The 24561-nt window shown below is 37.4% G+C and overlaps 2 protein-coding genes across 2 annotated transcripts; one reads left to right on the forward strand and one right to left on the reverse strand.

Annotated features, from left to right (window-relative positions):
- Positions 1-133: 133 nt before the first annotated feature.
- Positions 134-7779, reverse strand: pop4 (POP4 homolog, ribonuclease P/MRP subunit). Its single transcript, XM_039657636.2, has 7 exons — positions 7654-7779; positions 7415-7467; positions 7005-7225; positions 6804-6881; positions 6633-6694; positions 6366-6467; positions 134-3049 (listed from the first exon to the last, which is right to left on the reverse strand). The coding sequence occupies exons 1-7, from the start codon at positions 7658-7660 to the stop codon at positions 2913-2915; spliced, it is 660 nt and encodes a 219-aa protein (XP_039513570.2). The 5' UTR covers positions 7661-7779; the 3' UTR covers positions 134-2912.
- A 515-nt stretch (positions 7780-8294) lies between these two features.
- On the forward strand, positions 8295-23432 carry shcbp1 (SHC SH2-domain binding protein 1). The gene is made up of 13 exons (XM_039657614.2): positions 8295-8613; positions 8853-9050; positions 9133-9248; positions 9374-9582; positions 12081-12176; positions 12809-13039; positions 13386-13563; positions 14384-14504; positions 17032-17163; positions 18397-18515; positions 18775-18861; positions 19546-19687; positions 22584-23432. The coding sequence occupies exons 1-13, from the start codon at positions 8418-8420 to the stop codon at positions 22931-22933; spliced, it is 2175 nt and encodes a 724-aa protein (XP_039513548.2). The 5' UTR covers positions 8295-8417; the 3' UTR covers positions 22934-23432.
- The last annotated feature ends 1129 nt before the right edge of the window (positions 23433-24561 follow it).

Raw genomic sequence — 24561 nt, forward strand, 5'->3', positions numbered from 1 at the left:
CTCAGAACTGCTACTATTTTAGAAGTGTTACATTCCTTGTTACTGACTGGAAAGAAATCAGACAAGACATTTTAGCACAAAATAAAATGTTTCATGCGGATGACATGTCAGATTCAAGTCACTAGATTCCTGCTGAGTGTAAAGTGTCTGTATATATATATTTCTTTCTTTATTTATTTATGAAGGGACCATGCACAATTTTTAACATAAAATTACCATTTCATGTATTGTACCGGATTTAGCCAGAAGCTATTTTTCATCCGTAGTCCCCCAGACAAGACAAAGCTAACAAAACATTACACAAACAATACCAATGTTCACATACAATAGATGCACACATACTGTCAAGGCCATAAAACAACATAAATAAATAAATCAATCAGTCAACCAATCAATTTAACTACAAGAATCTCAATGGTTACATAATTGGTTCAATTTAAAAAAAAAAGATTTTAGCTTCAGTTTAAAAAGACCATGCGCTTTACACCCTTTTATGTCCTCTGGTAGGGCATTTCACTGATTTGTGGCTCTCACTGCGAAAGATGATACTCAAGCGGAATGACGAAAGGGAACCAGACAGTTACACACACACACACACAAATATATATATATATATATATATATAGTCATGACATTTTATAGACCTCATGTTCATCAAATATAATAAAACATTTATGATAATCCACTTCACAGTGGATGTGATTGAAAAAAAATGATATTGTTGATGAACTCACACTGTCCCAAATTATTATGCAAGTGACATATCAGTAAAGTTTTAGCACAATAAACATTCCGATTTTATTTTATTTATCTTTTTAGATATTTGGTCTTAATCTCAGACATGTTATATAAATATTTTGGCATGTCTTATGGAACGGGGTTGTTCAATATTAAGCAAGTCAGAGTTCTAATGCAATTTGGGGGGGGGGGGGGATTTTTCTGAAAAAGAAAAGCATGAAATAGCGCAATGTCTTGCAAAAGGCATTAAAACAACTAATATCTTGCAAAAACTGAATAGAGATGATGAATTTTGAAAAGATTTGTGAGTTATTTAATGCAAAAGAGCTCGGTCAAAGACTTGAGGAAAGTTTCTGTCAAACATATTATCAAAAATATTCAAAGGGCAGCTAAAAAAAACCTACACATCTGAGAAGCAAACAGGTATTTGAAGTATTAAAATAACACTGATGCATAACTCATGTCCTAGAATAGTCAATAACGACATTTCATAGCAAAAAACAAACAAACAAACAAAACAGAATGTTCCTCACATCCTGTCACAGGAAAATAATATATAACTGAGGCTTTTGCACTTAAACAGTTAAAACGGGGGAAAAAATTTGTTTGAATAGAAGGAAATTGGCAAATGAGAGGAGAATATCAAAAGTTAAAGTTAGGTGCAGTGCATGATGTAGTAAAAAGTCCCGTAGTATTTACAGAACAATAATGACATGAAACTCAAGTACAAGTCAAATAAACACAAAAACTAAGAAAATATAAATATTCTACAAGAGGCTGCCATAGGTATACTTGTAGATATAGAAGCAGATCTATGTATTAAAAAGATTAAAAATCTAAATAAAAGTACCCGTGTGTTTATGGCCCAGCTGTTTCATCTAAATTCCACATCACTGTCCTTCTGTTGCGCACAAACAAACCATGCACACTAAGAAAACTTTTATACAAATTTGTAAACAATTAATATAGTGTAGTGGGTTTTACAGGTTTACAACATATAACAAAAAAAAAAAAAAAAAAACATTTCAACCACTGTATGCGAAGAGGATATTACTAAGAGAAAAACATTTGTTCACCTGATTAACTGTATAGGCTCAGATAGCAGGGAACTCCTGATCTAGTTCATTAAGCAATAGCACCAAAACGACAACCGGGTGGCAAAGCTAGTCTAACTTAATTTTTTTTTTTTATTACAGAAAAATATGCAGTGACTGCAAAGAACAGGCCTGTTATAGAAGCACGGCACAGCCATTTAATACATAAAACCTGAAATTGTATATGTGACAATTAATAGGCTACATATTATTTCTTGTAAAACATAAAATGTGGTTTAAAGGAAGTGCACAGCCTATTTAATTACAAATTGACCACAGAGGAGAAATTAAGTGTAAAGAACCTCTTTTCTCATAAAGGACATTGCACATCAGAACGCTGAAAAGAATTCATGTGTATTTGCAAGAATGGTGACATCGTTGTCGTTCTTTGGTACAGAAGCAGTCAATGTTACAGCTTCCTTTTACTCAAACCTGTTGCTAAAATATATTCTAAGCACCAAATGCCAAATAATCTAGAATTTTTCTCTTAGGCCAATACAGTTAGGAAAAAACTCTTATGTACTTATTTGCAAAACCAGTTCTGTCTAGGAATGTGGAGATTCCCAGGCATTACCAGAAGAGGCATTGACGAGTCACTTACAAAGGAACAACAACATGACCTAGTATCCAAGAATCAGGTTTTGTTTTGAGGGGAAAAAAAACAAGTTCCTTGTTTTGTTATCAGGCAAATACTACAAAATATACACCACTGAAACAGAACAAAATAACTTCATCATCATAACTTCAAAATCATACCAATTCTTATTCCTCTCAGTATACACTTTAAACTGGAGATCCTGCTCATTCAACTAAAAATACTTTGCTCATTTTACGCAACTTCAACATTTTAGTACTTACTGAAATACCTTAAATTAAACATACTCGTGGATCTATTGTTATTCCATGTTATTACAGAAGTAATGGGAAATTTTACAATTTTGTCGACTAAATTTGGTCATAAGCAACAAGTTTTATATAATAAAAGGGAGTGGCAGTTGAGAGAGAGATAGAGAGATGGAGCGTCTCCCAGGCTCCAGTATCAGCTCACATTTAAGATTGCACAATGTTTTAGACTTTCCATTACAAGTCAATAGTTCCTTTTACTTTGAATTTCTTTGCTGACCGCTCACTGGAGCGCAGTTCAAACTTGCTGCCATAGATGTGAGTTACGAAATCACCAATCTCCACACTGAACACACTGTTCCTCTTCGGTATTACTGTAGAGACAGAGAGAAAGAGAGAGGAGGGAAAAATGTCAGTAATCCAGAGCATATTTCTATTATTAATAAATCAACACTATTTGAACGGTTAAAGTGGCCTCGGTTAAGCAACTGTCAAACAAAATGGCTGCAACAGATCTTTTTACACACCATCTGTTGACAGACTTTGTTCTCAGGTTCTTTAGGAAAAGAGGGTTCTGAGAAGTGGCTAATGGCTGTCGTGAGGAAAAAGTGAGAAGTGCTTTCATGACACAGTAAGAAGATTTGACTTCAATCTGGAATCTTATCATCAGATTTTCACAACACTATTATCGTGGCCAACATAATTCACAATTGCAATATTATAGCAATATCTACAGAAATGTTGTAAACAAACTAATGATGCTACCAGAGAAATACGTACATACTATTTAGTGTTTTCTCTTTTTAGCTAATGAATCACTCTAAACATGAGTGTAGGAAAGAGAAAAAAACGCAACTGTACAAAAAACATACAAACGTAAGCTGGTTGATAAGCTTCTTTTTTATTCTCGACGTCATTTTACCACCACCCCACCATACCAGCCACAGATGAGAATCTTGTGCTGGCCAGTGTTTCACTCACTCATACTGACACCTACTGGACAACATTGCAGCAACACACAAAAATAAAGGTCTACAGTAACGGACGCAACTGTTTATTCATTATTCGTAGTGACCCATGATAGATTTATGTCGTGTCATTCCTAGAATGGGCAGTTTGTGACTTCGGAGATAAACATGGTTGAAAAAAATATTACTGACTTGCGTTTAATATTTAAAAATATCACAAAACATTAGGCTTTTCATTAAGGATTTTGTGTCACAATTACGTCAGGATAGGTGCTCGATTAAAGCTGTAGTATACGATGTTGAAAATCGGTCGAGAAAGCCTGAAATGGGAGGGAAGTTTTAAAAAACTCATCCCGCCTCTCCACACACACACACCCCTCCCCTCTGCTACCTGATCCCTCCCGGGAAACGAATTGAACAACGTCACTCAGTCAAGTTGTGATCATCATACTTTCACAACATTGCTTAGTCGCTTCAATCTAATGACATTGCTAATGACACATCATATGTAAAATTGCCTTTGGACACTTGAACTTAGTTGCTTCATCAACAATTCAATGACATGTTTGAGATCACGCTCTACACTACCCACCACCATAAGTATGATATTAGTAGTATTGCGAAGGTTTTGAGTAATTGTTATAGTTTTTTTTTTATATTATTTTTATTATTAAATTCCGATCGGCTCGAACAGAAACCCGCTGGGCATACTGAAATATGATCAAGCACTTCAAAAAATATATATATACTTTGACACGTGATAGGCGATGCTAAACAGCTAACATTCCAATGCCGACCGGCAGCATTAGCAAGTTGTCAGACTGATAAAAAGCTATTTATGTAACACGTCACGCGACTCACGCCGTATAAGAGTATAAATAAATGTTTAACGTTACCTGCTCAACAAAAAGTCAGCAGTGTCAGCATCGGTATTCAGTCCCAGATCTCGCTGAAGCTTTCTCCATCGGTCAATGGTGGACCCTATATTATTTATTCTCCTCAAATTTCGGCATTCTTCACATTTTCTTGTAGGGGCAAGCAGGGGACGCTTGCTGTTGTCTTTTTCGTTTTTATCCATTGCTGATATGCTACTTAGCTAGCTACCATATGCGGTCAGCTGCTAACGCGTGCGATTCTCATGACGCAGAAGGGGGGCGCGGTCGGGTGCGGTGGGGTGGAGACACGAGCGCCAGGCGGAGTTTCAAGTGTAGCTGGTCATTGGATGAGAGCAGTTGACCAATGTAGCTTTGCGGCCGCAAAGCTTTCATTGGTCAACTTTTATGCGGCTGTACAGCCAATAGAGTGAATGGATTTTTTTCGTTCTTTTTTCTATTCATATTGTTAGGATTGTACTATATAACCATAACCAGCATCTAAACGAGGATATTAATAATGAACAATCTTTGAAATCGTATAGGCTAGCTTTAATCTGCACTTCAGATGCGCATTTAAAACACAACAGCGAAACGGTATGAATAAATAACGCTAAAGTACATATTGCCATTTTATTATAACGTAATTCATTTGTTGATGCTGCATCAGTAGAGAAAGAACAGTAGTTTGCCGTCGAGGCTGTGAGGACTCTAACATTACTTCAGTCAAGCGGTTTGTGACAAAAACACACGCAGACCTGAACCAAATAATTTATGGCACAATTGTTACCATCTATTTGCATTATTTTATATCCGGCTGGTCACTTTTACCCATTCATTAGCCGATCAAAGATTTAAAAGTGTCCAAAATGCAACGAATTTGCATGTCGTGTTTAACAAGAACTGGATTAGGCCATGTCAGAAAAGAATTTAACCCATTTAAACTTGTTTTTATTATAGAGTTTAAGTATATGTTTTTTTTATATAAAAATGTAGAAAATAAATATTTGTGTTATTGAAAATAAAAAGGTGGTTAGAAAAATAAAATCAGAATCGGGTAAAATCGGTAGTGGCAGGTCAAACTCAATGAAAATCGGAATCGGCCAAGAAAATTGTAATCGTTGCATCTCTAGTCGCATTATCTTATGTTTACATACCTAGTGTTTGGAAATGAAAATGTTGGCATTAAAAAACATTTTGATGATAGATATTCTACATTACAGAATAACTAAACCAACATTTGAGATGCAGTATAATGAAATTGGTCTGCAGCTTATTCCAGCTGTGCAATCACAACCTCTGTTGAGGCAAAGTCACACGAGTTCTTTGTTGCGCGTTGAAGGATTTACTCTTTAAATGTGTTTCTATCATTGTTCGTGTGCATGTAAAAGTATCACCTTAATACATTTTTTATGTACATTCTTGTAATTTAAGTGCATTTTAGTGTTTCCGTATAGCATTTTTCAATGCGATATCCAAAAGTTTACGGAAAATTACTACAGTAATTGTCAGTACCGGTATACTGTGCCACACAATCTGGACAATGATAAAATAGCCCAACAGCTGGATGCAAGACAAAAGACTTTGACAATTGATGAGCATAGCATTTACATAATGTTATTTAGCATTTACATAATGTTATGATGTTACATAATGTTATTATTTATATCTTGATTACCACACCGCATACAGGCACAGGAGAAAAATAGCTGCTAATTTTTCATATTTGACTTTTTTTACTAAAAGGCTCTTCCTTCCTTTATCTAGTGGACAGAAGCTTGCCATCTTTGACACACTCACTCATATTCATGAAATGCTGTGAAACCTTTAGTTTATATTTACACATATACCTTTTAGTTTGTCCTCTTTTGTAATGATTTTGAAGATGTGCTTCATTTCCTGTACCAGGATGCCAGTTAGACCCACGTACGAAGGGCACTTTGATCTGACAACTATGGGGGGGGGGGGGGGGGGGGAAATGAGAGAGAGAGAGAGAGAATAAGGTTCCACTTTATGCTCAAAATATCAACAATAAATCAGAAATCTGGATATATGCCACTAAACAAAAAATGTGTTCCTTTGTGGGAAAATGTTTTCAAATATGCATGACGTCGTACCTGTTAAGACAGCACCGTGGAAATCAGCTTTCAAGAGCTTCTGTTGGATCATCTGTGGGTTGCTGTGTTCAAAAGAAACAGGCAGCACATTCATGGAGCGTTAGCAAGACACAAAGAGAAATTATACCCATAAGGCAGAAATTCTGAAGAGCATCTTCCTAAAAGTATGACCTTTCTGGTTTCAATCCATTGCACAGATCCTCAATGTACTGTTTCCATAGCTTATGCAGAGGCAAGAAGAGTTCATATCTACAATGATATCCATAAACAAATACATATGATTTTAGTGATAAGCTGAAGTTTTACTGATACAATGTAAAGCAAGATACAATAAGTTAAAAGAGTAAACTTAATGAAACCTCTATTACATACTTTTGATGTTCAGGTTTGAGCTGAAATATTTTCAGCTGTCTTCTTTCTTTGGCATTCAGTCCCTTGGCCTTGCTTTTCTTTCCCTTCTTTTTCGGTCTTTTATATTCCAGCACTACCGCCTTGCGCAACATCATTTCCTCAATGGCTGCATCTTTCATTTGGGGAAGGCTATTTTTCAGGAATGCTTTGGTGAAAGCCTCCGCTTTCGTTGTGGTTGAAGACTGTTAAAACAAAGTGACATTCAGAATCTTATTGACTAGTTTGTAAAGTTTTCGTACATCATACACAGTATAAGCCCATCTGCAACAATGAACCGTTTCATGATTTTCAACTTTTACATTTCCAGACAGCTCATCCTCAGCCCACCCAGAGACACCCCATTAAATTATTGTTAATGACAGTGAAGTCACCTCAACTCCCAAAAGAGCGCTTTCCTTTGCTGGGATCGAGGATTGCACCACATCTGTGAACGTGAAAAAAAGATAAAATATAGCATACATTACGCTTGTCCTTCCTTTCGTTGGTAGATTACCATAATCGTATCATGTATATTTAACACAGAATCAGGATCCAAGATGGTAACAACATAATGCATTAAAATATAAGATCAATAGGATCTTGATCAATATAATACCAACATAAAACTTACGTTCCATCAAAGCACAGTATCAACAAACAGGATCAAAAAATGCTGCGGCTTGAAAACACATGTGACAGACAGACAGGACAGACGAGCTGATGATCACCGATTCAGACCGAATAAATCGAGCGCGGCATCATTCACCACAGAATTACAGTCCGAAATAACAATGATTTATTTCTCGATTTTTTTGTAAGTGTTATACAAGATTATTTATGAATATTTAATTTAATCAAGAATAGTAACTAAAATAAATAAATAAATAAATAAATAAACTGCAGAGAACATTAAGAAGCTATGTTTCACTGGTCCGCTATATTATAATGCTATATTATGATTGTATTATGTAGTGTACAAATACATGTATATTTATAAGTATTTATTTAGTATGTCTTTTTCCACCAAGTGGTCCTCAGCCTAGTTGTGATTAATAAGTTGTGTTAACCACACTTTATGTTAATCATAAACATTACAGTGGCACAAATTGAAAAAAAAAAAAGAAGCAATATTCCATGCAATATTCCATAAAAAAACAAGTGTTGTCAATTTTAATATCATGGTGACTTTAAGAGGTTTTAACTGTGCACTGTCCCTTTAAGAATGTTTCGGCTTGCCCCGCCCGGTGAGTTTATTGGGCTCTTTGCTCAGCCCCGGTCATTTTTGAAAATACAAGTGAAGGGTAGAGATCGACCGTCGGTTGGCTGCTTACCTACTTAACAAAATACATTTTATTCATATTTTTTGTAGCTAGATTATAGTTTTAAGCTTTAGTGATGTCAGAAGAGCTTGCGTGTTCGAAGCCGGAGGAGATGAGAGACGCTGAGACCGAAAACAGCGTGGAAATCATCATCAAACTGACCAGCGAAAATCCAGAAAACGATCATGATCATAATGTCAACCAAGAGACGGAAAGAGACACAGAGACTCTTTGTACTGAGATCACACCAAAACATAATGGAGTTTCTAAAGGTTTGTGATGTTTACATGCTATATGACTGTGTGGTTTGTTGTAATTTGCATTTAACGTCAACTCCTCCATTTATGTCAAGTTAGCATGCCATTCACACACTCCTAAAAAGTTAATTGAATGTCACACGTTTGACTTTGACTTTTTTTTTTGAAGTCACATAACGTTAGGCCAAAATACATTTGGTTGTGTGGGTCTTTATTAGAGCAAATTACTGAACTGCCAATGCTGATGTTTTCAGAGTTATTTCAGACAAAAGAAGATGATGATGATGATGATGACGACGACAGTGGCACCCATTATCTGAGTTGTGATGAAAGACCCTATACTCATTTAAGGCGAGCAGAGAGGCCAGGACATGAAAAACTGCCGGACACCTTCCAGACAGATCATCTTTTGTACTATGAGAGATTCAAAGCATATCAAGATTACATGCTTGGTAACAATTCAAACATTTTTGAAGCCATCCACAACAATACACGATTCAATAAATGTATTTAAAAGCCTGAAATGTTTGACAGGTGACTGTAAAACGTCTGAAGTAAAAGCCTTCACCTCTGAGTACCTGGAGAAGATAGTGGAGCCATGTGATTGGCAGGCCATATGGCACACTGACGTGTTTGACGTGCTGGTTGAAGTAAGTTCATTGATGCATATGGTGGCAAGTGCTTTTTGGGTATTTACTGTCAAGAAACAAAAAGGTCAATGCTTTTGATTGAAGCATTCACACGCAAAAGGATGTTTAAAGGATTTTTGTTGTAGGTTGTGGACGTTGATTGTAAGGAGCTAAAGGCAAAGGTGGAGCTGGTGCTACCAATGGAGTGTGAGACCAGAAGCTGTGATCTTACTGAAGAGTCCATGAAGTCCCTGCTGGAAGCTACACTTCATAAAGTACCTCTTCTGGAGCTCTTGGTTGTCTACAATGAGTCTGGGGACTTTGATCAGACTGCTCTGGCCCTGGAACACCTCAGGTTAGTTAAACCTTTAAAAGTAGTGTTTTTTTTTTATTTTTTATTTTCCTTTTCAGAGATCTTCAATAAAGACTGCCCGATTGGGCCTGTGCTGCGTTTTTGCATGTTTTTACCACCCACATTCCCCATGTGAGAATGAGTGCATGCGTGAAAACACAAAACAGCTTGCGAGTACTGTATTGTGTTCTTTCGCATGTGCTTGTGCTTGAATGTGAATACTGAAACCTTGGGGAAAAAAAACTCAATGTCATGTGACCATTAAAGGGACAGTTCACCCAAAAATTTAAATTATGTTATCATTTACATTTATTAATTTAGCTGACGCTTTTATACAAAGCGACCTACAATTGCTATCTATGTTGGAGGTTGCAAGCAACTAGGGGTTAAGTGTCTTGCTCAGGGACACACTGGTGTCTCTCAGTGGATTCGAACCCAGGTTTCTCACACCAACGGCATGTGTCTTATCCATTGCGCCCTCACCACCCCCATTTAATCACCTTTGTGCTGTTCCAAATCTGTATAATTTATTTATTTTTCTCCCTGCTATGGAAGTCAATGGTGCCCCAAAGCGGCCTGGTTATAAAATATCTTATTTTGTATCCAGCCAAAACAAACAAAGAAATTTATTCAGTTTTAGAACAACTTGAGGGTCAGTAAATTATGGATTTTTCATTTTTGGGGTGAACTATCCCTTTAGCCAACACAAGAGAACAATGAACTTTTATTTTATTATCATTTTTTATTATTTTTTAATGTTGACTGACTTAAAGCTCCAGTCCGTAACTTTTTTTGGGTTAAAAATTATCCAAAATAAATTTGAGTAAGTACATAACCGGCCATTGTTCAAAACTCTCTGCTTGCCTTAGCTCGATTCAAAATGGTAAGCTGGTACTGGTGGATTTCCACGGGAGATTCGAGCATGTCTTTGCATCATTACGTACACATAAAGACGTTGTCTCGGCTAGTAGGCTATATTGCCTGTGAGGATGTTGGAGGTGGAGATTTATAGCCTTTTCTCACACATCTAATTGATATAATTAAACGCATTAATTAGAGGGCGGCTCCAGAAAGGTTCAAACGACAATCATCAATGATAACTGGAGACTGGAGGTTCACCTGTTGTAAAATAATAAAGACTTTGAACTGATAATTTGGGAAAAGAGACTGCAACCAGACCCATGCGAAAACAAGGATAAGTATCTGAAGGGCTTTAAATGTAATCACGCAATGATGATGTGATTTGAGAACAAAATATAATTTGCACGGTTTGACGTGATATGAAAAACAATCGTTGGATTTAATCAGTGGATGTGACTTGTTCAGATTACATTTTTGGGTGAAAATTCTTATGTTTGTCATATTTCCAAAAAGTAGAATCTGTGATTCTTAATGACAGTATCCACACCAATGCGGTGACCGACAGCTGTACATTCTCCTCAAAACATTGGATTCATCCGCTCTGTGCTGAGATACAACTCATGTAAAGTTAATAATTCCACGCATGACTGCAATTGCAGTTTTTGAACAGAGATGGCGACAAAGAGGAAAAACTGCAGACTGCAGCTTTAATACTGTTATTTACCTAACTTATTAACTTGAAATCTAAGGTCTTACTTCAAGTAAATATATACGGTCAAAGAGGTTCAGCTGACAAAAAAAGTTGCATGTAAATGACATGCAAATATGAAATTATATGAATTTGAATTTTAATGCCTTCCAAAGACACTAATGCATGGTTAAATGGCTCACTGAGTGATAATTCAAATAATAATTAGCGTGTCAGGAGTTGATTAGATATGCAACTTTGAGAAAAAAACTTCTTAAACGTGAAATGATTTCTGTAAATCTATGATCAAATGCTGTGTCGGTCTTAGTTTTCAGTGATGGGCACATCACTATTATCTTGTCTGTGTGCAATTCCACAAACCTGGAAGACCTTCTGAACATATAAACAGTAGGCTTTTTTATAAAGGAAATTTTAAAATAGAACAAAGAATCATGAATAATTTATTGTCATTGTGAGAATAACATCTAATCAGTAGAAAAGTAACTAGTCTGATTACAAGTATTTTAAAATGTCTTATAATCTAATAACAAGTACTTAATTTTTGGAATCTGATTACGTAATCCAGATTACATGTAATTAGTTTCTACCCAGCAGCACTGTTCTTAATGTTAATTATCCAGCTTATTATTCCAAACATGTGTGGTTTAGTGACCATGAGTGGGTGAGGTACTGCAGGCGAAATGGACGTTTAAATATTTAATGGAATGTGCCATTTGATATTCAACTCTGCTTTATTTTGTGCATCCATCCAAATATTGACCCAGTTGTATACGAGTTTGGTTTGTGAATCTGATGAGGGTCCTTTTGTTATACCAAACTGACTGGATAAGCAGGTTTTCCTGTCATTGTTAGTCACATCTACCCCCACACGGTCTCTCTCCCCCTCCCCTCCCATCATTCACTCTTGCACATTTCTGTCTAATCCCCACAGGTTTTTCTATAAGCATATCTGGAGGAAGTGGGATGAGGAGGATGAGGATGATGACTTTGATTACTTTGTTCGGTGTGTGGAGCCTCGTCTTAGGCTGTAAGTGTCCTTTGTGTGTCCTGTCTCTTCCCCTTAAGCATGAACAAACACAGTTTAGTAGTATCCCAAGCACTGCTTTAGTTATAAAAGAGCTGTGACCACCAGGTGGCAGTGTGTACTCAATAATGAACAGTTCATTATAAGACAACACCATAACACCCTGTGTTCAAAGTCTCAAATTGCCCATCTTCAATTAGTGCAAAATGCTGCTTTAAGATTCCTTTTAATAGCTGTAAAAGCACCCATATCACCCCAATTCTGAGGTCCCTTCATTGGCTGCCCATTAATTTCAGGATTGATTTTAAAATCCTTTAATTTGTTTATAAATCTCCATGTTACCAAACCCTCAGCTGTATATCTGAACTGCTGCAAACATATTTTCCTTTTAGAAGTCAACCTTTGAGATCAAGTTTTAAACTCACATTGGCATAAACAATAGTGGAGAAGATGTCAGACAAATTAAATGAGTCTAATGGCACACATGTGACTTATTTTACTGAACTTCTTAAGTTTGAATGTAATTCTTTATGGTGCCTCTTGCAATGCAGAAATTAGTCATCACCTTTAGTAAGATTATGGTTTTCTGTCTCTCACATTTACCCCCCATCTGTCCCTTCATGTATTTTCCACAGTTACTATGATATCTTGGAGGATCGTGTTCCAGCTGGTCTTGTCGCTGAGTATCACTCGGTGCTGGCGCTCTGCTCTGTGAAGTTTCAGGAGTTCTCCAGCCTGAGAAGTGACCTGAACAGTGACTCCGATTCTGAACAAGACAACGTGTCAATGGTGGAAGGGCTGCGCATGTACGAGCAGCTGGAAGCACTTAAGCGCAAGCTGCGTATTATTGAAAACCCACTGCTCAGGTTATTATTTCTGCTGTGTGTGTTTGAGATTGAGAGGTGTCATGTATGTTTTTGCCCACATTTTTTTCTTCAACCCCCAAGTTAATTAGGAGAGAAACATAATGAGTAGAAATGTGATTAATATTGCTGTCAGGCATTCATGGTTTTTGAAGTATTGACTTCTTTACGTTTTCCAAACCTCTGGATCAATACGTGCTGCTCCATAATTAATCATCAGTCTTTCCTTGTTACCAGATTTCAGATCCACTGGGATCAAAGATGTGTTAATCTGAACAGATGTGTTTGAGCATGTGTGCCTGTTAGTTCTTTGGTTTGCCTACCCACACCACCTGCTTATCTATTGCAGGTATGTTCTGGGTTACAAGGTGAACTCGGGTCAGCAGTCATGCAGGGCGAAGGGGCCACGTCCTGCCGGTGGCCATGTGGTCCACTTGGTATCTGCCTCGGCCACAGTTCACCAGCTTCAAAGCTTGATAACTGACAAACTGATGCCTCACTATTCGAGTGAAGAGTTTGAAGTGCAGGTGTGTATAACCCTTTCTCTTTTTAACGGCACAGTTGTCGTGCTGGTCAGAAGACCATGTAGTGCTCAGCTTTTCAGGATAAGGGTATTGTTTTCAACTGTACTACTGGCTTTGTAAATGGGGATTTTATGACATCTGGACTGTGAAAGAATAGGAGAAGCTCTTGTTTTAAGCCGTGACAGGGCATTTGTGTGGGAAATATGGTATTTGAATTGGAAAAGGTCACTTCCCCTATTCAAAGAGCTGAATCCTGATGGGGGATGGTCTGGTCGTTTTAAATAAAGTAGTTTCAGACAAGGGAGGTTGAGAGCAAATCCTGCACAAATGCTGATATTAATGCCCCTGTCTCCCATCGCCTCTGATCACTGTCTTTTAATTTCTTGGGTTTACCTCTTAAAGGTTAATATCTGGGTGAGAGTGCTCTGGCCACCTCAGAGCTCTTAAAAAAAACAAAAAAAATTAATCATTGATTTCACTTGTGGTAGGTATAATTTTATGCCTGCTAAGTCTCAGTGAGTAATTTGTGCCCCTACTTGAGGAAAATCGTACATGTGCTCGCTTCTCCATCTTCTGCTCGAGTAGTGCGCAGTGTTCATGTACTAGCTCATGTTTGATCTCTCTTGTTCTGTGAGCCAGTTTGTCCCTCAAGAACTTGTTAAAATGGTGTAGATGTGTGTGTGCTCGCATGCCTCTGTTCAACCCCACTTAAGTGTGTGTGTCAGACAGCTTTTACTCTGTGTAAATTGAAATTCAGTTTTCATTGCTTTTTTCTTCAGGATAAAGAAGATTTTGACTAATGTGGTGTGTGTTTTGATCCCAGTTTCACAGTGACCCGGTGCTTGCGGTCAATGCGTGCTATGAGGGCGATGTGGTCATCATATGCCCGGGCCTTTACATCATCACCAGCTCCATCAGTCTCGTAGACTCTATCGAGGTTGAAGGTAATCGCATGACTCTCCATGTAATAGATCTTTTTGAAACGTTAATTTTAAAAATGTTTTTGACCTAGTAATGTTTTATCAAAATGTCATAACTGAACCTTCTGGTGAAAACTACAGACTTCTCTGGTGATGTGTGCAAGACTTCTCTGATCATCTAAGAAGCCACAATAGACGTTTTCAGTTTTACATGTTTCTTTTTTCATAGTGTTGATTTTTGGCAAATTTCATGGTTAACTAATAGGGGTTAATTTGAAAATCAATTTAATGAAAATCAAGCTCCAAAATGATAAAAAAAGAGAAAGAAAGCTCAAGTAATTCTTAAGACTTATGTCAAATTTCAAGCAATTTTGAATGTATATGATCCATCACTTTAAAATGTAATGACATTAGTGACGGCTAAATCAATGGTTTGGTCAGTTTTAGTTGCATTGATGCAGAGACATTTACCTTTACCATCCAAATTGATTGGAAGTTAGTACTTTGAGGTTTAGTTGGAGGTGGATGCAAAAAAAGTATCCCAATCACCTGTGTTTTGTACTATTCTTTTCCCTTTAATAAAGCTTTGTGAAACAGCATGCTTCATAACAGTAAGACAGTAGTCTGGCACCATGCCTTGTTTATCAATATGGTTCCCTCGACCTGTATAAAACGAACACTGCAATCGGTGTGTGATATTAGGAAGCTCTCCGAGGTAATTGAGCTTGATGGAACAATAACCATCATCTTCCAATGATGGGGGGGGGGCGGAAATTAATTCATGAGGAATGTGAAGGCAAGTGAGCAGAGAGAGCACAGGGTCAGGGTCGGGTCTCTTTATGCAAATGGATGACCTGCAAAGTCAGATAGTGATGAAGTCAGATGAGGAAGAGGAAAGGAGGCCTGGAGGCCTGTTTAAATGTGGAGGTTTTGTGTGCTTGGCAGTCCCTCCTACAGCGTCAGGGAAGCCTTGAAAGAGGAGATAACACACAGTCGGCTGCTGGCTCTACTACAGGAGAAGAGCAACTCAATTAGACCACTGCCAGATTACCATAAAATAACTCTTTGGTATTTAGCGAGAATGTCACATGTGCCTCTGTCTCAGGCTACGGCTTTATCACTGAGATTATTTGAAGGAGATGTAAATTGTTTCGCATGTTTTATAAGAGTATAAAGACCTTTTTCACAGACTGTGATGGCGCATTTTTTCACGTGAAAAATAGATTTTTTAATAGATTTTTTTTTCTGTGATGACTGTGATGATGCATTTCCAGTTGTAAACAGCGTAAATTTCTATACATTTTATTTGTATATATATATATATATATATGTGTGTGTGTGTGTGTGAAAAATATATAGTTTTTTTAGTTTTTTTTAATAGTTTTAATAGTTTTTTTTTTTCTTTTTCATTTTTTTTTAAATATTAATGTAAATTTATAACACTATAACTTGTGTTATTACCTTTTTTATTTAGTAAATGACAGAAAAAAAGTTTAAAGTGAGTGTATCTAATACAACGGCCCGAAAGAAACGGGCTCGTTCTTCTTGCCAACAATCAATCTCTTGGTATTTTTTTCCTCTTACCACTATATAATTATACCCAACTATATCTACTTCCGCTTCTAAGAATCCTGGAAATGTGAAAAAGATCCACTGAGACCTGCAACAGACAGTGTTGCGTTTTGTAAAGCAGGAAGTATGATGTGTGATTCTGTGTTTTCCCCATTTAAAGCATCCCACTGCTGTCAATTATGGTGAGATCTTCCACCAAATCCACTCTTGTTACCTGCAGGCTTAGAAGTGTGGATGGCGCTGTGACCTTATTGGTCTATATTCAGCCTTTGGCATTTGAAGGAAGTGTGTGATAGCTGACCAGGGTGCTGAAGTTCATCTGAGCATTGTTAGAAAACTGGAAGAAACCTGCTTCAGGACCATCTGTCAAAGAGCAGTGTGTAATGAAGCCGGGCTGTCAAACTCTGCGGCTTTGAACCGCTGCTCTCGCTGACCTGCCACCACTATCTCAAACTGAGATGGTGCTAAGCTGACCTCTCAGTCATCAGTCTGCTATAGACTCAACACGATAGCTGATGGTCATTTAGGCACATTGTTACTTGGAAACCATGTGTCTAGACTGAGAGACGGTTTAATTTCCATAGAAAATTAGGTCCTTTATGGAGAGGCTTTGCTATAATGAGATGTTTTTTGCTGGATGGTAGGCATAGTGGTAAATGACAGTGATCCATCAGGGTTAAGGGCCTGTCAATTTCCCTTCTGCGTTTTTTGTCATGCAGGTTCAGAAAATGTTTTATTCAAAGAGTGCAATTTTAACAGGTTCTTGTTACTGTCGAAAATATGCCATGCCATCACTGGCCTGTTTTAAAACAAGGGAGTTATTTTATTTAAAGAGACATAAACATTACAATCTCGCTGCTTTTTTTTCATATTTTTTTGTTTTTTATAATTTACTTCGGATAAGTGTCTGCCAGATATCTAAAGGTTGGACTTAAAAGCACTTTTTACTAAATCAATTTCTCTCCCTGTCTTCCCTCAGGATACGGTCTGCCGGACGAGGTGGTGATCGAGAAGCGTAACAAGGGTGACTCTTTTGTGGAGTCAACGGGGGCAAACGTCAAACTCTCAAATCTAAAGTTCATACAGCGCGACGCCATTGAAGGCATCTTGTGTGAGTCTTAAAGAAAATTGGCCTGTCCCTTTTTCCTCTTTCCCGCTGTTTGTCTTGAGGGACTGCTGCTGTTGAATGGGCAGCAGTATATCCACCCGAGTCCTGACGTGCATTCATTTGGCCAGTGACAAGCCATCTTATGTTTTCCTTGTCATTTCATTGGTGAGCCATTCTGGCATGTTTAGCCTTGGGAGCTTTTAAATCTGTATCCCCGTGTGCAGCTACACTAAAGGTTTGTTTCCTGTGGGATTTCTGATCCTGTCAGAGAAATAGGCATGTTTATTATCTACTAGATAGCCTGCTTGTTTCCAAAACAATATTTCCTGCATTATCAAGACTGGGTGATGGCTTAAAAAAAAGTATCACTATATTTCATACGTGTGTGTGTGTGTGTTCATAGGTAATCTTCATTGCCATTTAAGTGAAATTACTGAACTTAAATATACAAGCTTGATAAAAATTTACATTCTTGTAGAAAATTTCAAATGGCATTTAGAGGCTTTTGCATCTGAACTCTTCATATATATATATATATATATATATATATATATATATATATAGATTGTTGCCAAATTGGATTTAAACATTTTAATGCAAGAACTAAAATGCAATAAAAATCTAGTTCTATAAATGCTGATTTAAATAAATGCTGATGTTTTGACCTTTTCTATTTTATCAAAATATAAAAATGCTGAAATATATGTAATGTGCTTTTTTTTCTGCACAATATATTTGTAGAAACATTAATAATAATAAAGGATCATTTGAGACTGGAGTAATGATTCTGAAAATTCAACTTTTTATTTCACGTAATAGTAATTACACATTAATATGGTCTTAAATTACATAGTAATAATTACGTTTTAAAATATATTAAAATAAAAAAAAAGTTTTTTTTTTTTAATTTTAATATTTTACTGTGATATTTATTTATGTATTTATTTTTTGTTGAACCAAAATTTTATCATAAAACTTCCCATTCTTGCAGCTAAAGTGTAAATAAAAGATGGCATTTAAAAAATCTGTCTTTACCCTTTCATACTCGCAAGTCAAGATCATGGATCTAATCTAACGTCTTAAATCATTGTGATGTCAATTTTGTTAAATTTTATATTGCGTACACATTTAATGTAGCCCAGCACTATTTTCAACCTTTATATGTGCCTGGAAACCGTTCTTCCTGCCACCGTCCTCCAATGTCCTTTCAATTTGTCACCCTTTATCTTTCATCAGGTGTTCGCCAGGGGAAGCTGGAAATGGAAAATTGTGTGATGCAGTGTGAGACCACAGGTGTGATTGTGCGATCGGCGGCCCAGCTCTCCATGAACATGTGTGACCTGTACGGCTCCAAGGTAAGATGCACAGGTACACGGTACCTCACGTAAATTATAAAATGACTTCTTCACTTTTGAAATGGGTATTACCATTTGAATGTATAGCTCCATCATCTATCCTTTACGGTCGTTATTACAGTATGAGATGCAGGTCTGAAAGATCACGCCAGCAGCATTCTTTGACTGATTTACCACCAACCATGTCACTAAAGACCCTCATCTTCATTTACTAATACCATTATCGTTTGTTCTGATGGTCACTGTGCGCTTGCTTCAGGGAGCTGGCGTGGAGATCTACCCTGGGAGTGTATGCAGTCTGGTGGGCAACGGCATCCATCACTGCAAGGAGGGGATCCTGATTAAGGTGAGCAAGATGGATGAGCTTCTGCTCTTCTAAATGCCTATAGATTAGCCCGTCTAGCTCCTGGTTACTGCTAATCGTTGCCCAGGCAGCAGCAAGTATTTTACCTGGGCGAACCGTAGAGCTGTCTTGGTATCGTATTAATGTCCTTGGTGGATTAATGCATTAAGAAGACCTCCAGGGAAGTTAGCTCCTTTAATGCGTTAGTGGAGAGGGACTTCACTGGCCGCCATGGGGTGTCTTTGATGGTAATGGCTCTAAGCTGTGTCACCAGAGGTCAGTATGCTCACACTGTTCAGAGGAAAGCTCAGAAAGCCAGTGATCTCCCTGCAGTTGTAGACGCATCTTTGTGGAAAATTTTGCAGATCAGCTTCAAAAGTGTTTCATGAGCTTAAGTATGTGATCGCTTTCTCAAGTTAGTGTTTCACCTAAGAGCAAATTAGATTCATACACAGGTAGCAGCATCCCAAAAGGATTTTTTTTTCCCTGTAATTAACTCCGAATAATTGGATTTTTATCTACCTTCCTAAAGCTTCTGTGCATTTGTGTACACGCTGCACCTTCCCAACCTCAGTCTCCCAACCTCACGTTGCTTAGGCCAAAAAGAGATGTGAGTGTGTGTGTGTGTGCATGTTCATTTGTGTAGGCATGCTGTGTGTTTACCACCCTCTGCTTCCCCGTTGGCAGGATTTTGCAGATGAGTTGGATGCCATGCCCAAAATCACCATGGTGAACAACGTGATCCACAACAATCAAGGCTACGGCGTTATCTTGGTCAAGCCAGGTGACGCTACTGTGGAGGATCTGCCCCCAGAGCCCAATGCCGCAGGTGCCTCTCTCTTCTTCTGTCTGCTCCTGCCGCCTCAGTTCAACAGAAGCAGGGCATTTTCTCAAATTAACACCAGCTAGTTCATTAAGAGCGGTTATCTTGAAGTACCTTGCAACACCTGCAAATGTATAAACACCACCATCTGCTCCAGGTTTTGTGCAGACAAATTGCTGCACGCATTAAATGAAAATGTCCCCCTTTTTGGTTCTAAAGTAGTGTTACTTTTCTTTCTTGGAGCAAAAAAGTAAAATTTTCGGGAAAGTCGAGACTCGCTCGTTGTCTGTGCACACACCTGAAGCACGCGCGCACAGAGAGAGGGGCTCGTTTCAGATAGCATTCAAACACAAAAATTGATTCTTTTGCATTTCATTGCTCTTGAACAGACACATGCACACAAAACCATGTTAAAAAAACTCATCTAAATACCGGTCTCAGCATATATTCTTTCGGTTATGTCATAAGTGAACAGTTGAGAAACCAGATGTTTGTTTTTTTTCAGTCCGTGCATTCGGTCTTAAAGTGACCTAATATTCCTACTTTTGTCTGTGTCATTAATGTTAATAAAACAACAAAATACAGCTTTAACAAAGATTAAACTATATTTAATTGTGTTATTATATCAAATAGTGCTATTTTACATTTAGGCTTAATTGTAGATGTTTATGTTTCGAATGATTTGATTGAATGATTTTTAAATGAAAAATAGATTTCTGTAATTTCTGTACTGATTTCTGTAGTAGTTTATTTAAATATATATATATATATATATATATATATATATATATATATATATATATATATATATATATATATATATGTGTGTGTGTGTGTGTGTGTGTGTGTGGTATCTATCAAAGACCTTCAAGTGAGCTTTAAAGGTGCAGTAGGTGATTCTATGCATAATTTTTTTTTTGTTATGCTGGTTGAAAGTCTCATATCCTGATAGCAATCACTATGTCGTCTTTGGAAAAATTAGGACAAAACGTTCGTTCAATCTTTACGTTCGTTCCGAACGGTCCTATAGAACGCACGAGAGAACGTTAAACACGGATTTGAATCCAAAAATAAACAAACAATAAAATTAAGTAAAGTGGTAGACCGTCATGGACGACTGCATATAAACGTAATAAAACACAACATAAATGTCCAAGACATGGTCCTCTCTCGTCCTGCTCGGTTTTCACTCCTCCTCGTATCTTTCCGGAGCTCCTCCGTGGTACTTGAGACCGGTGTGGTGCGCAGATTACGCTCATTATCACTCATGCCACCGGCCTTGCTCCATTCCCACAGCTGTCGGCCCTGCTCCATTTAGATTTGTAAAAAAAATAAGCATAATGTCATACTATGGTCTTCATGGCTGCAGTTTGGTTTGTGTTGTTGACATGTTGAGAAGACACTGATTCCTGCTCTGTGAAAGAAAATCCAATTTGCATGAGCAAAGAATGACGACTCGGGTTTTAATTGACACGGCAAAACCAATTCTATCTTTACTGTTTGAAGCCTCCAGAGCTGAAATTCTTTTAATTAATTGGGAAATATATACAAATGTTTCAACTTGTTTTTGTATCGGGCAATACTGTAACCTTGATGTTTTTTTTTTTTTGTTTTTTTTTTGCTTTCACACATCTCATCATCTTTGGCACAAATTAAATAGGCCACGACCACTCTCCCCATTAATGTGAATGTTCTGTGTGTGCCTGCATACACCACAAGCCTATATAGCTCATTGAAGGAACCCGCAGGAATCAGTCAGACTATGTGAAAAGTGCTCTACTTACTGCTGCGGTAATATCTGTGAAAATATATTCGCTTGCATAAAATTTTGGTTAAAAATGCCCCCTGGGGCTGTTGGGAGGCCTGTCCGTAATGACTGCCATCCCCATGGTACTTTTCTTCTGCAAGATTGGCTTTTTTCCCTCTCAGCCAGCTTCGTTTTCAGAAAAGGAAAGAATGGAAATACGCTTGACTTTCAGTGAAGGGCAGCTGTAAACGCACTGTGCTTAATTTCTGAAATATGCTTCGCAGAAGGCATCTCTGCTTCAAAATACAAGTAGACCCTACTTATCCCTCTGTGTCCTTTGTTTCTGCCTCTAACAATCTGCCTTTGTCTAATGGACACATTGGCATAGTGACTATTCTGCATTGTTGATATAGCACTCCTTTTTATGTAAGACAGTTATTTCAGTTTCAGTCGACGAGTTTTTGTTTGAGAGTTGGAATTCAGAACGAACAGATTTAAATGGATTTAAAAAATGGAATGGATATAAAACATATTGGAAGGAAAAGGTAGGTTATGTTATAGTTGTATGTATATAGATTGCCTCTTATAAGTCTTATAGCAATGCATGAAGAAAAAGTTTTACACTGCTCGTAGTGTAACAGCTGGCTTTCCCAAAGACACTTTCTTTCTTTTTTTTCTCCCAAAATATGGGAAATTTAAAGTGTCTCTGTCTAGTATTACACTACAATTGTCCCTTGCGTCATTTGTTTTTCTAGAAACAGCAGAGTTCAGTTTTAGTGCAAAACCCCTCCATTTAGAGGAGTCGTAGATGTATCAAACACATCCTTTTATTGTACCCTATCATTTTCAGTCTGAGTACAACCATTCATATTGCTCTCCGCTGTGAAGTTGAATAAGAGCATTGGGTATTGATGTATCATTCTGAGCTGCTTGCTTTCTGGTCAGGAATTAAAGGAATAATTTGCCCAAAAATGTATATTCTATCATTCACTCTCACTCATGTTGTTTCAAACCCAAACATACTTCACACTTTTTTTCCCCCCAATTATATCTAGTTATGAGTCGCATTTTCTTTGAAGTATTAGATTATAAATGCTCCCAAAAAGCGATTTAAAACCAAATCTATTCTGAAGCTTGTCTCTTCTGTTTTGTCAGATGAGAAAGAGGAAGAATATGATGAGAACACAGAAGTAAAACCAGAGGCAGATATGGACGAGGATGATGATGATGATTGTGATGTGCCCATCATTGTGGTGGAAGAAGTGTGTCCAGCCATCAAACATAGCCAATGCATCCCTCCAGACTTCACTGAGGGAAATGATGCCATCAAGCAAGAGTCGGTTGCCTCGTCGGCCAAAAATCATGGGCTTCAGAAGAGCCGGATAAAAGCACTAGGGGCCATGCAGGCTGATGAGAATCTACTCTCACAGAAAATGTTTATTTCCATTCAGGGAAATCAATTCAAGCTCAATGGCAAGGGCAGCTTTGGCACCTTCCTGTATTGAAGGCTTCTCTATGGCAGACATGCACAGACACACTTTACTGTTGAACTATTTATTCCGTTATTGCTTCGATTTTGCTACAAGTTTACTCTTGAGAGATTTTTATTCATTTCGTTGTGCGAGTGAAATGCAAAATGAATTAAATGTGTGCTAAAACGTGTTGGCTTTTAAAAATGTATTTTTAACCTGTGCATTTTTGGGGGGATTTAATTTGTTTATCAAACACAAAAGCACTTGTACATTTAATAACACAAGAAGAGCAGCACCTTTTCTGTTCACTCTATCTCATGTTTTAGAACAAACATGTTCACAGACAAAATGCTTTTTTTTTTCTTCTTGAAAGTTCACACCATTCTCGTTTTGAAACACTCTAGTTTAATGGTTAATATTGTAACTAATAAGCTCTAAAAAGCGTTAGGTCTCCGGGTTTTTTTTAATTTCTTTTCTTTATTGTCTCTTAATTATTTTGTAGAAATAAAGTGTTATTGTTCCAAATGGCAAAAATATGCTTTGTAGTGTACTTTATTAAAAAAAAGGAAGCATAGAAGAGAAAGTTACTGGTTTTTGCTTGTGTATAGCGGTTCCTTTTGTGACTAAAATTGTATTCCTGTTATTTAAAACAAAACGTTGGTGAAAGGAAAACCTTTAAACTGATTTAAGGAGCTAGTTTGACCTGCATTAACCAAACTTGTTCTCTAAAACCAGCAGTGAGGCAAATTTATTTTAAATGGGGAAATAAATGAACCGCAAAAAAAGCAAAGAGATCTTTGAAGTACATTAATATAGCTATATAAATTCATTGAATAAAATTAGATGGAGAACAATTAAAGAATGTTAAAGGAGTAGTTCACTTTTAAAAATAACCTTTGCTGATAATTTACTCACCCCTGTCATCCAAGATGTCCTTGTCATTCTTTCTGCAGTCGAAAAGAAATTAAGGTTTTTGATGAAAACATTCCAGGATTTTTCTCCATATAATGGACTTCAATGGGAACCAAACGGTTCAAGGTCCAAAAGACAGTTGTAGAGAATCGAGGCGAATCAAACACAACTTAATCAAATTAATCTCTCATGGGATTAATTCACATGGCTTCAACACTCCAAGTTCTGGAGCCCACATTCCAGAGTCACGGAACGACTCCGTGCTGTCTGCAGATAAGGACTTTTATTGCCCCACAGGCCCAAGAGAGGGGCACTAAACAGGACGAACGTGTCAATATGGTAATGTTACTAAGACAAATCTGCTCCAAAATGGTGGAACGAGACGCTCACATCAAAGACCCCTCTGATGCCCTGACAGAGATGTTCCACAGAACACCTTTGCCTCGTCCCCCTTCGAGTTGAACTCTCAGTAACCTTACGATTGAGATCGAAGATCTCACACATAAAATCATATAAACTCACCACAGAACAATTCTTGGACCTATAACCAATCATAATTGTTGTTGTTCCTACACTTCATGTGTTATTATGCTTAGATCACATAATAACCATGTAATTGTGGTTAACTATTAACTCTTGTAATTGTTATACAACCATTAGAAGTGTGAATGCCTCGTTTGCTCTTAAACGAACCGTATTCTCGTGATTCAAAAGATGGCTTGATTGAAATCTGCGTAAAAGGTTTTGTT

This window comes from Pimephales promelas, chromosome 1 (genome assembly GCF_988280905.1).
Source record: "Pimephales promelas chromosome 1, fPimPro1.hap1.1, whole genome shotgun sequence".
Taxonomy (NCBI): Eukaryota; Metazoa; Chordata; class Actinopteri; order Cypriniformes; family Leuciscidae; genus Pimephales; species Pimephales promelas.

Bases quoted from the DNA above. Each gene is read 5' to 3' on its own strand.
- shcbp1 (XM_039657614.2), top strand. From the start codon at position 8,418: ATGTCAGAAGAGCTTGCGTGTTCGAAGCCGGAGGAGATGAGAGACGCT. The intron at 9,583-12,080 runs GTTAGTTAAACC...TAATCCCCACAG, and splicing joins CTGGCCCTGGAACACCTCAG to GTTTTTCTATAAGCATATCT. The intron at 18,516-18,774 runs GTAAGATGCACA...CGCTTGCTTCAG, and splicing joins GTGACCTGTACGGCTCCAAG to GGAGCTGGCGTGGAGATCTA.
- pop4 (XM_039657636.2), bottom strand. The intron at 6,695-6,803 runs GTCATACTTTTA...TTTTGAACACAG, and splicing joins AATGGATTGAAACCAGAAAG to CAACCCACAGATGATCCAAC. The intron at 6,468-6,632 runs GTACGACGTCAT...CCCCCCCCATAG, and splicing joins CCACGGTGCTGTCTTAACAG to TTGTCAGATCAAAGTGCCCT.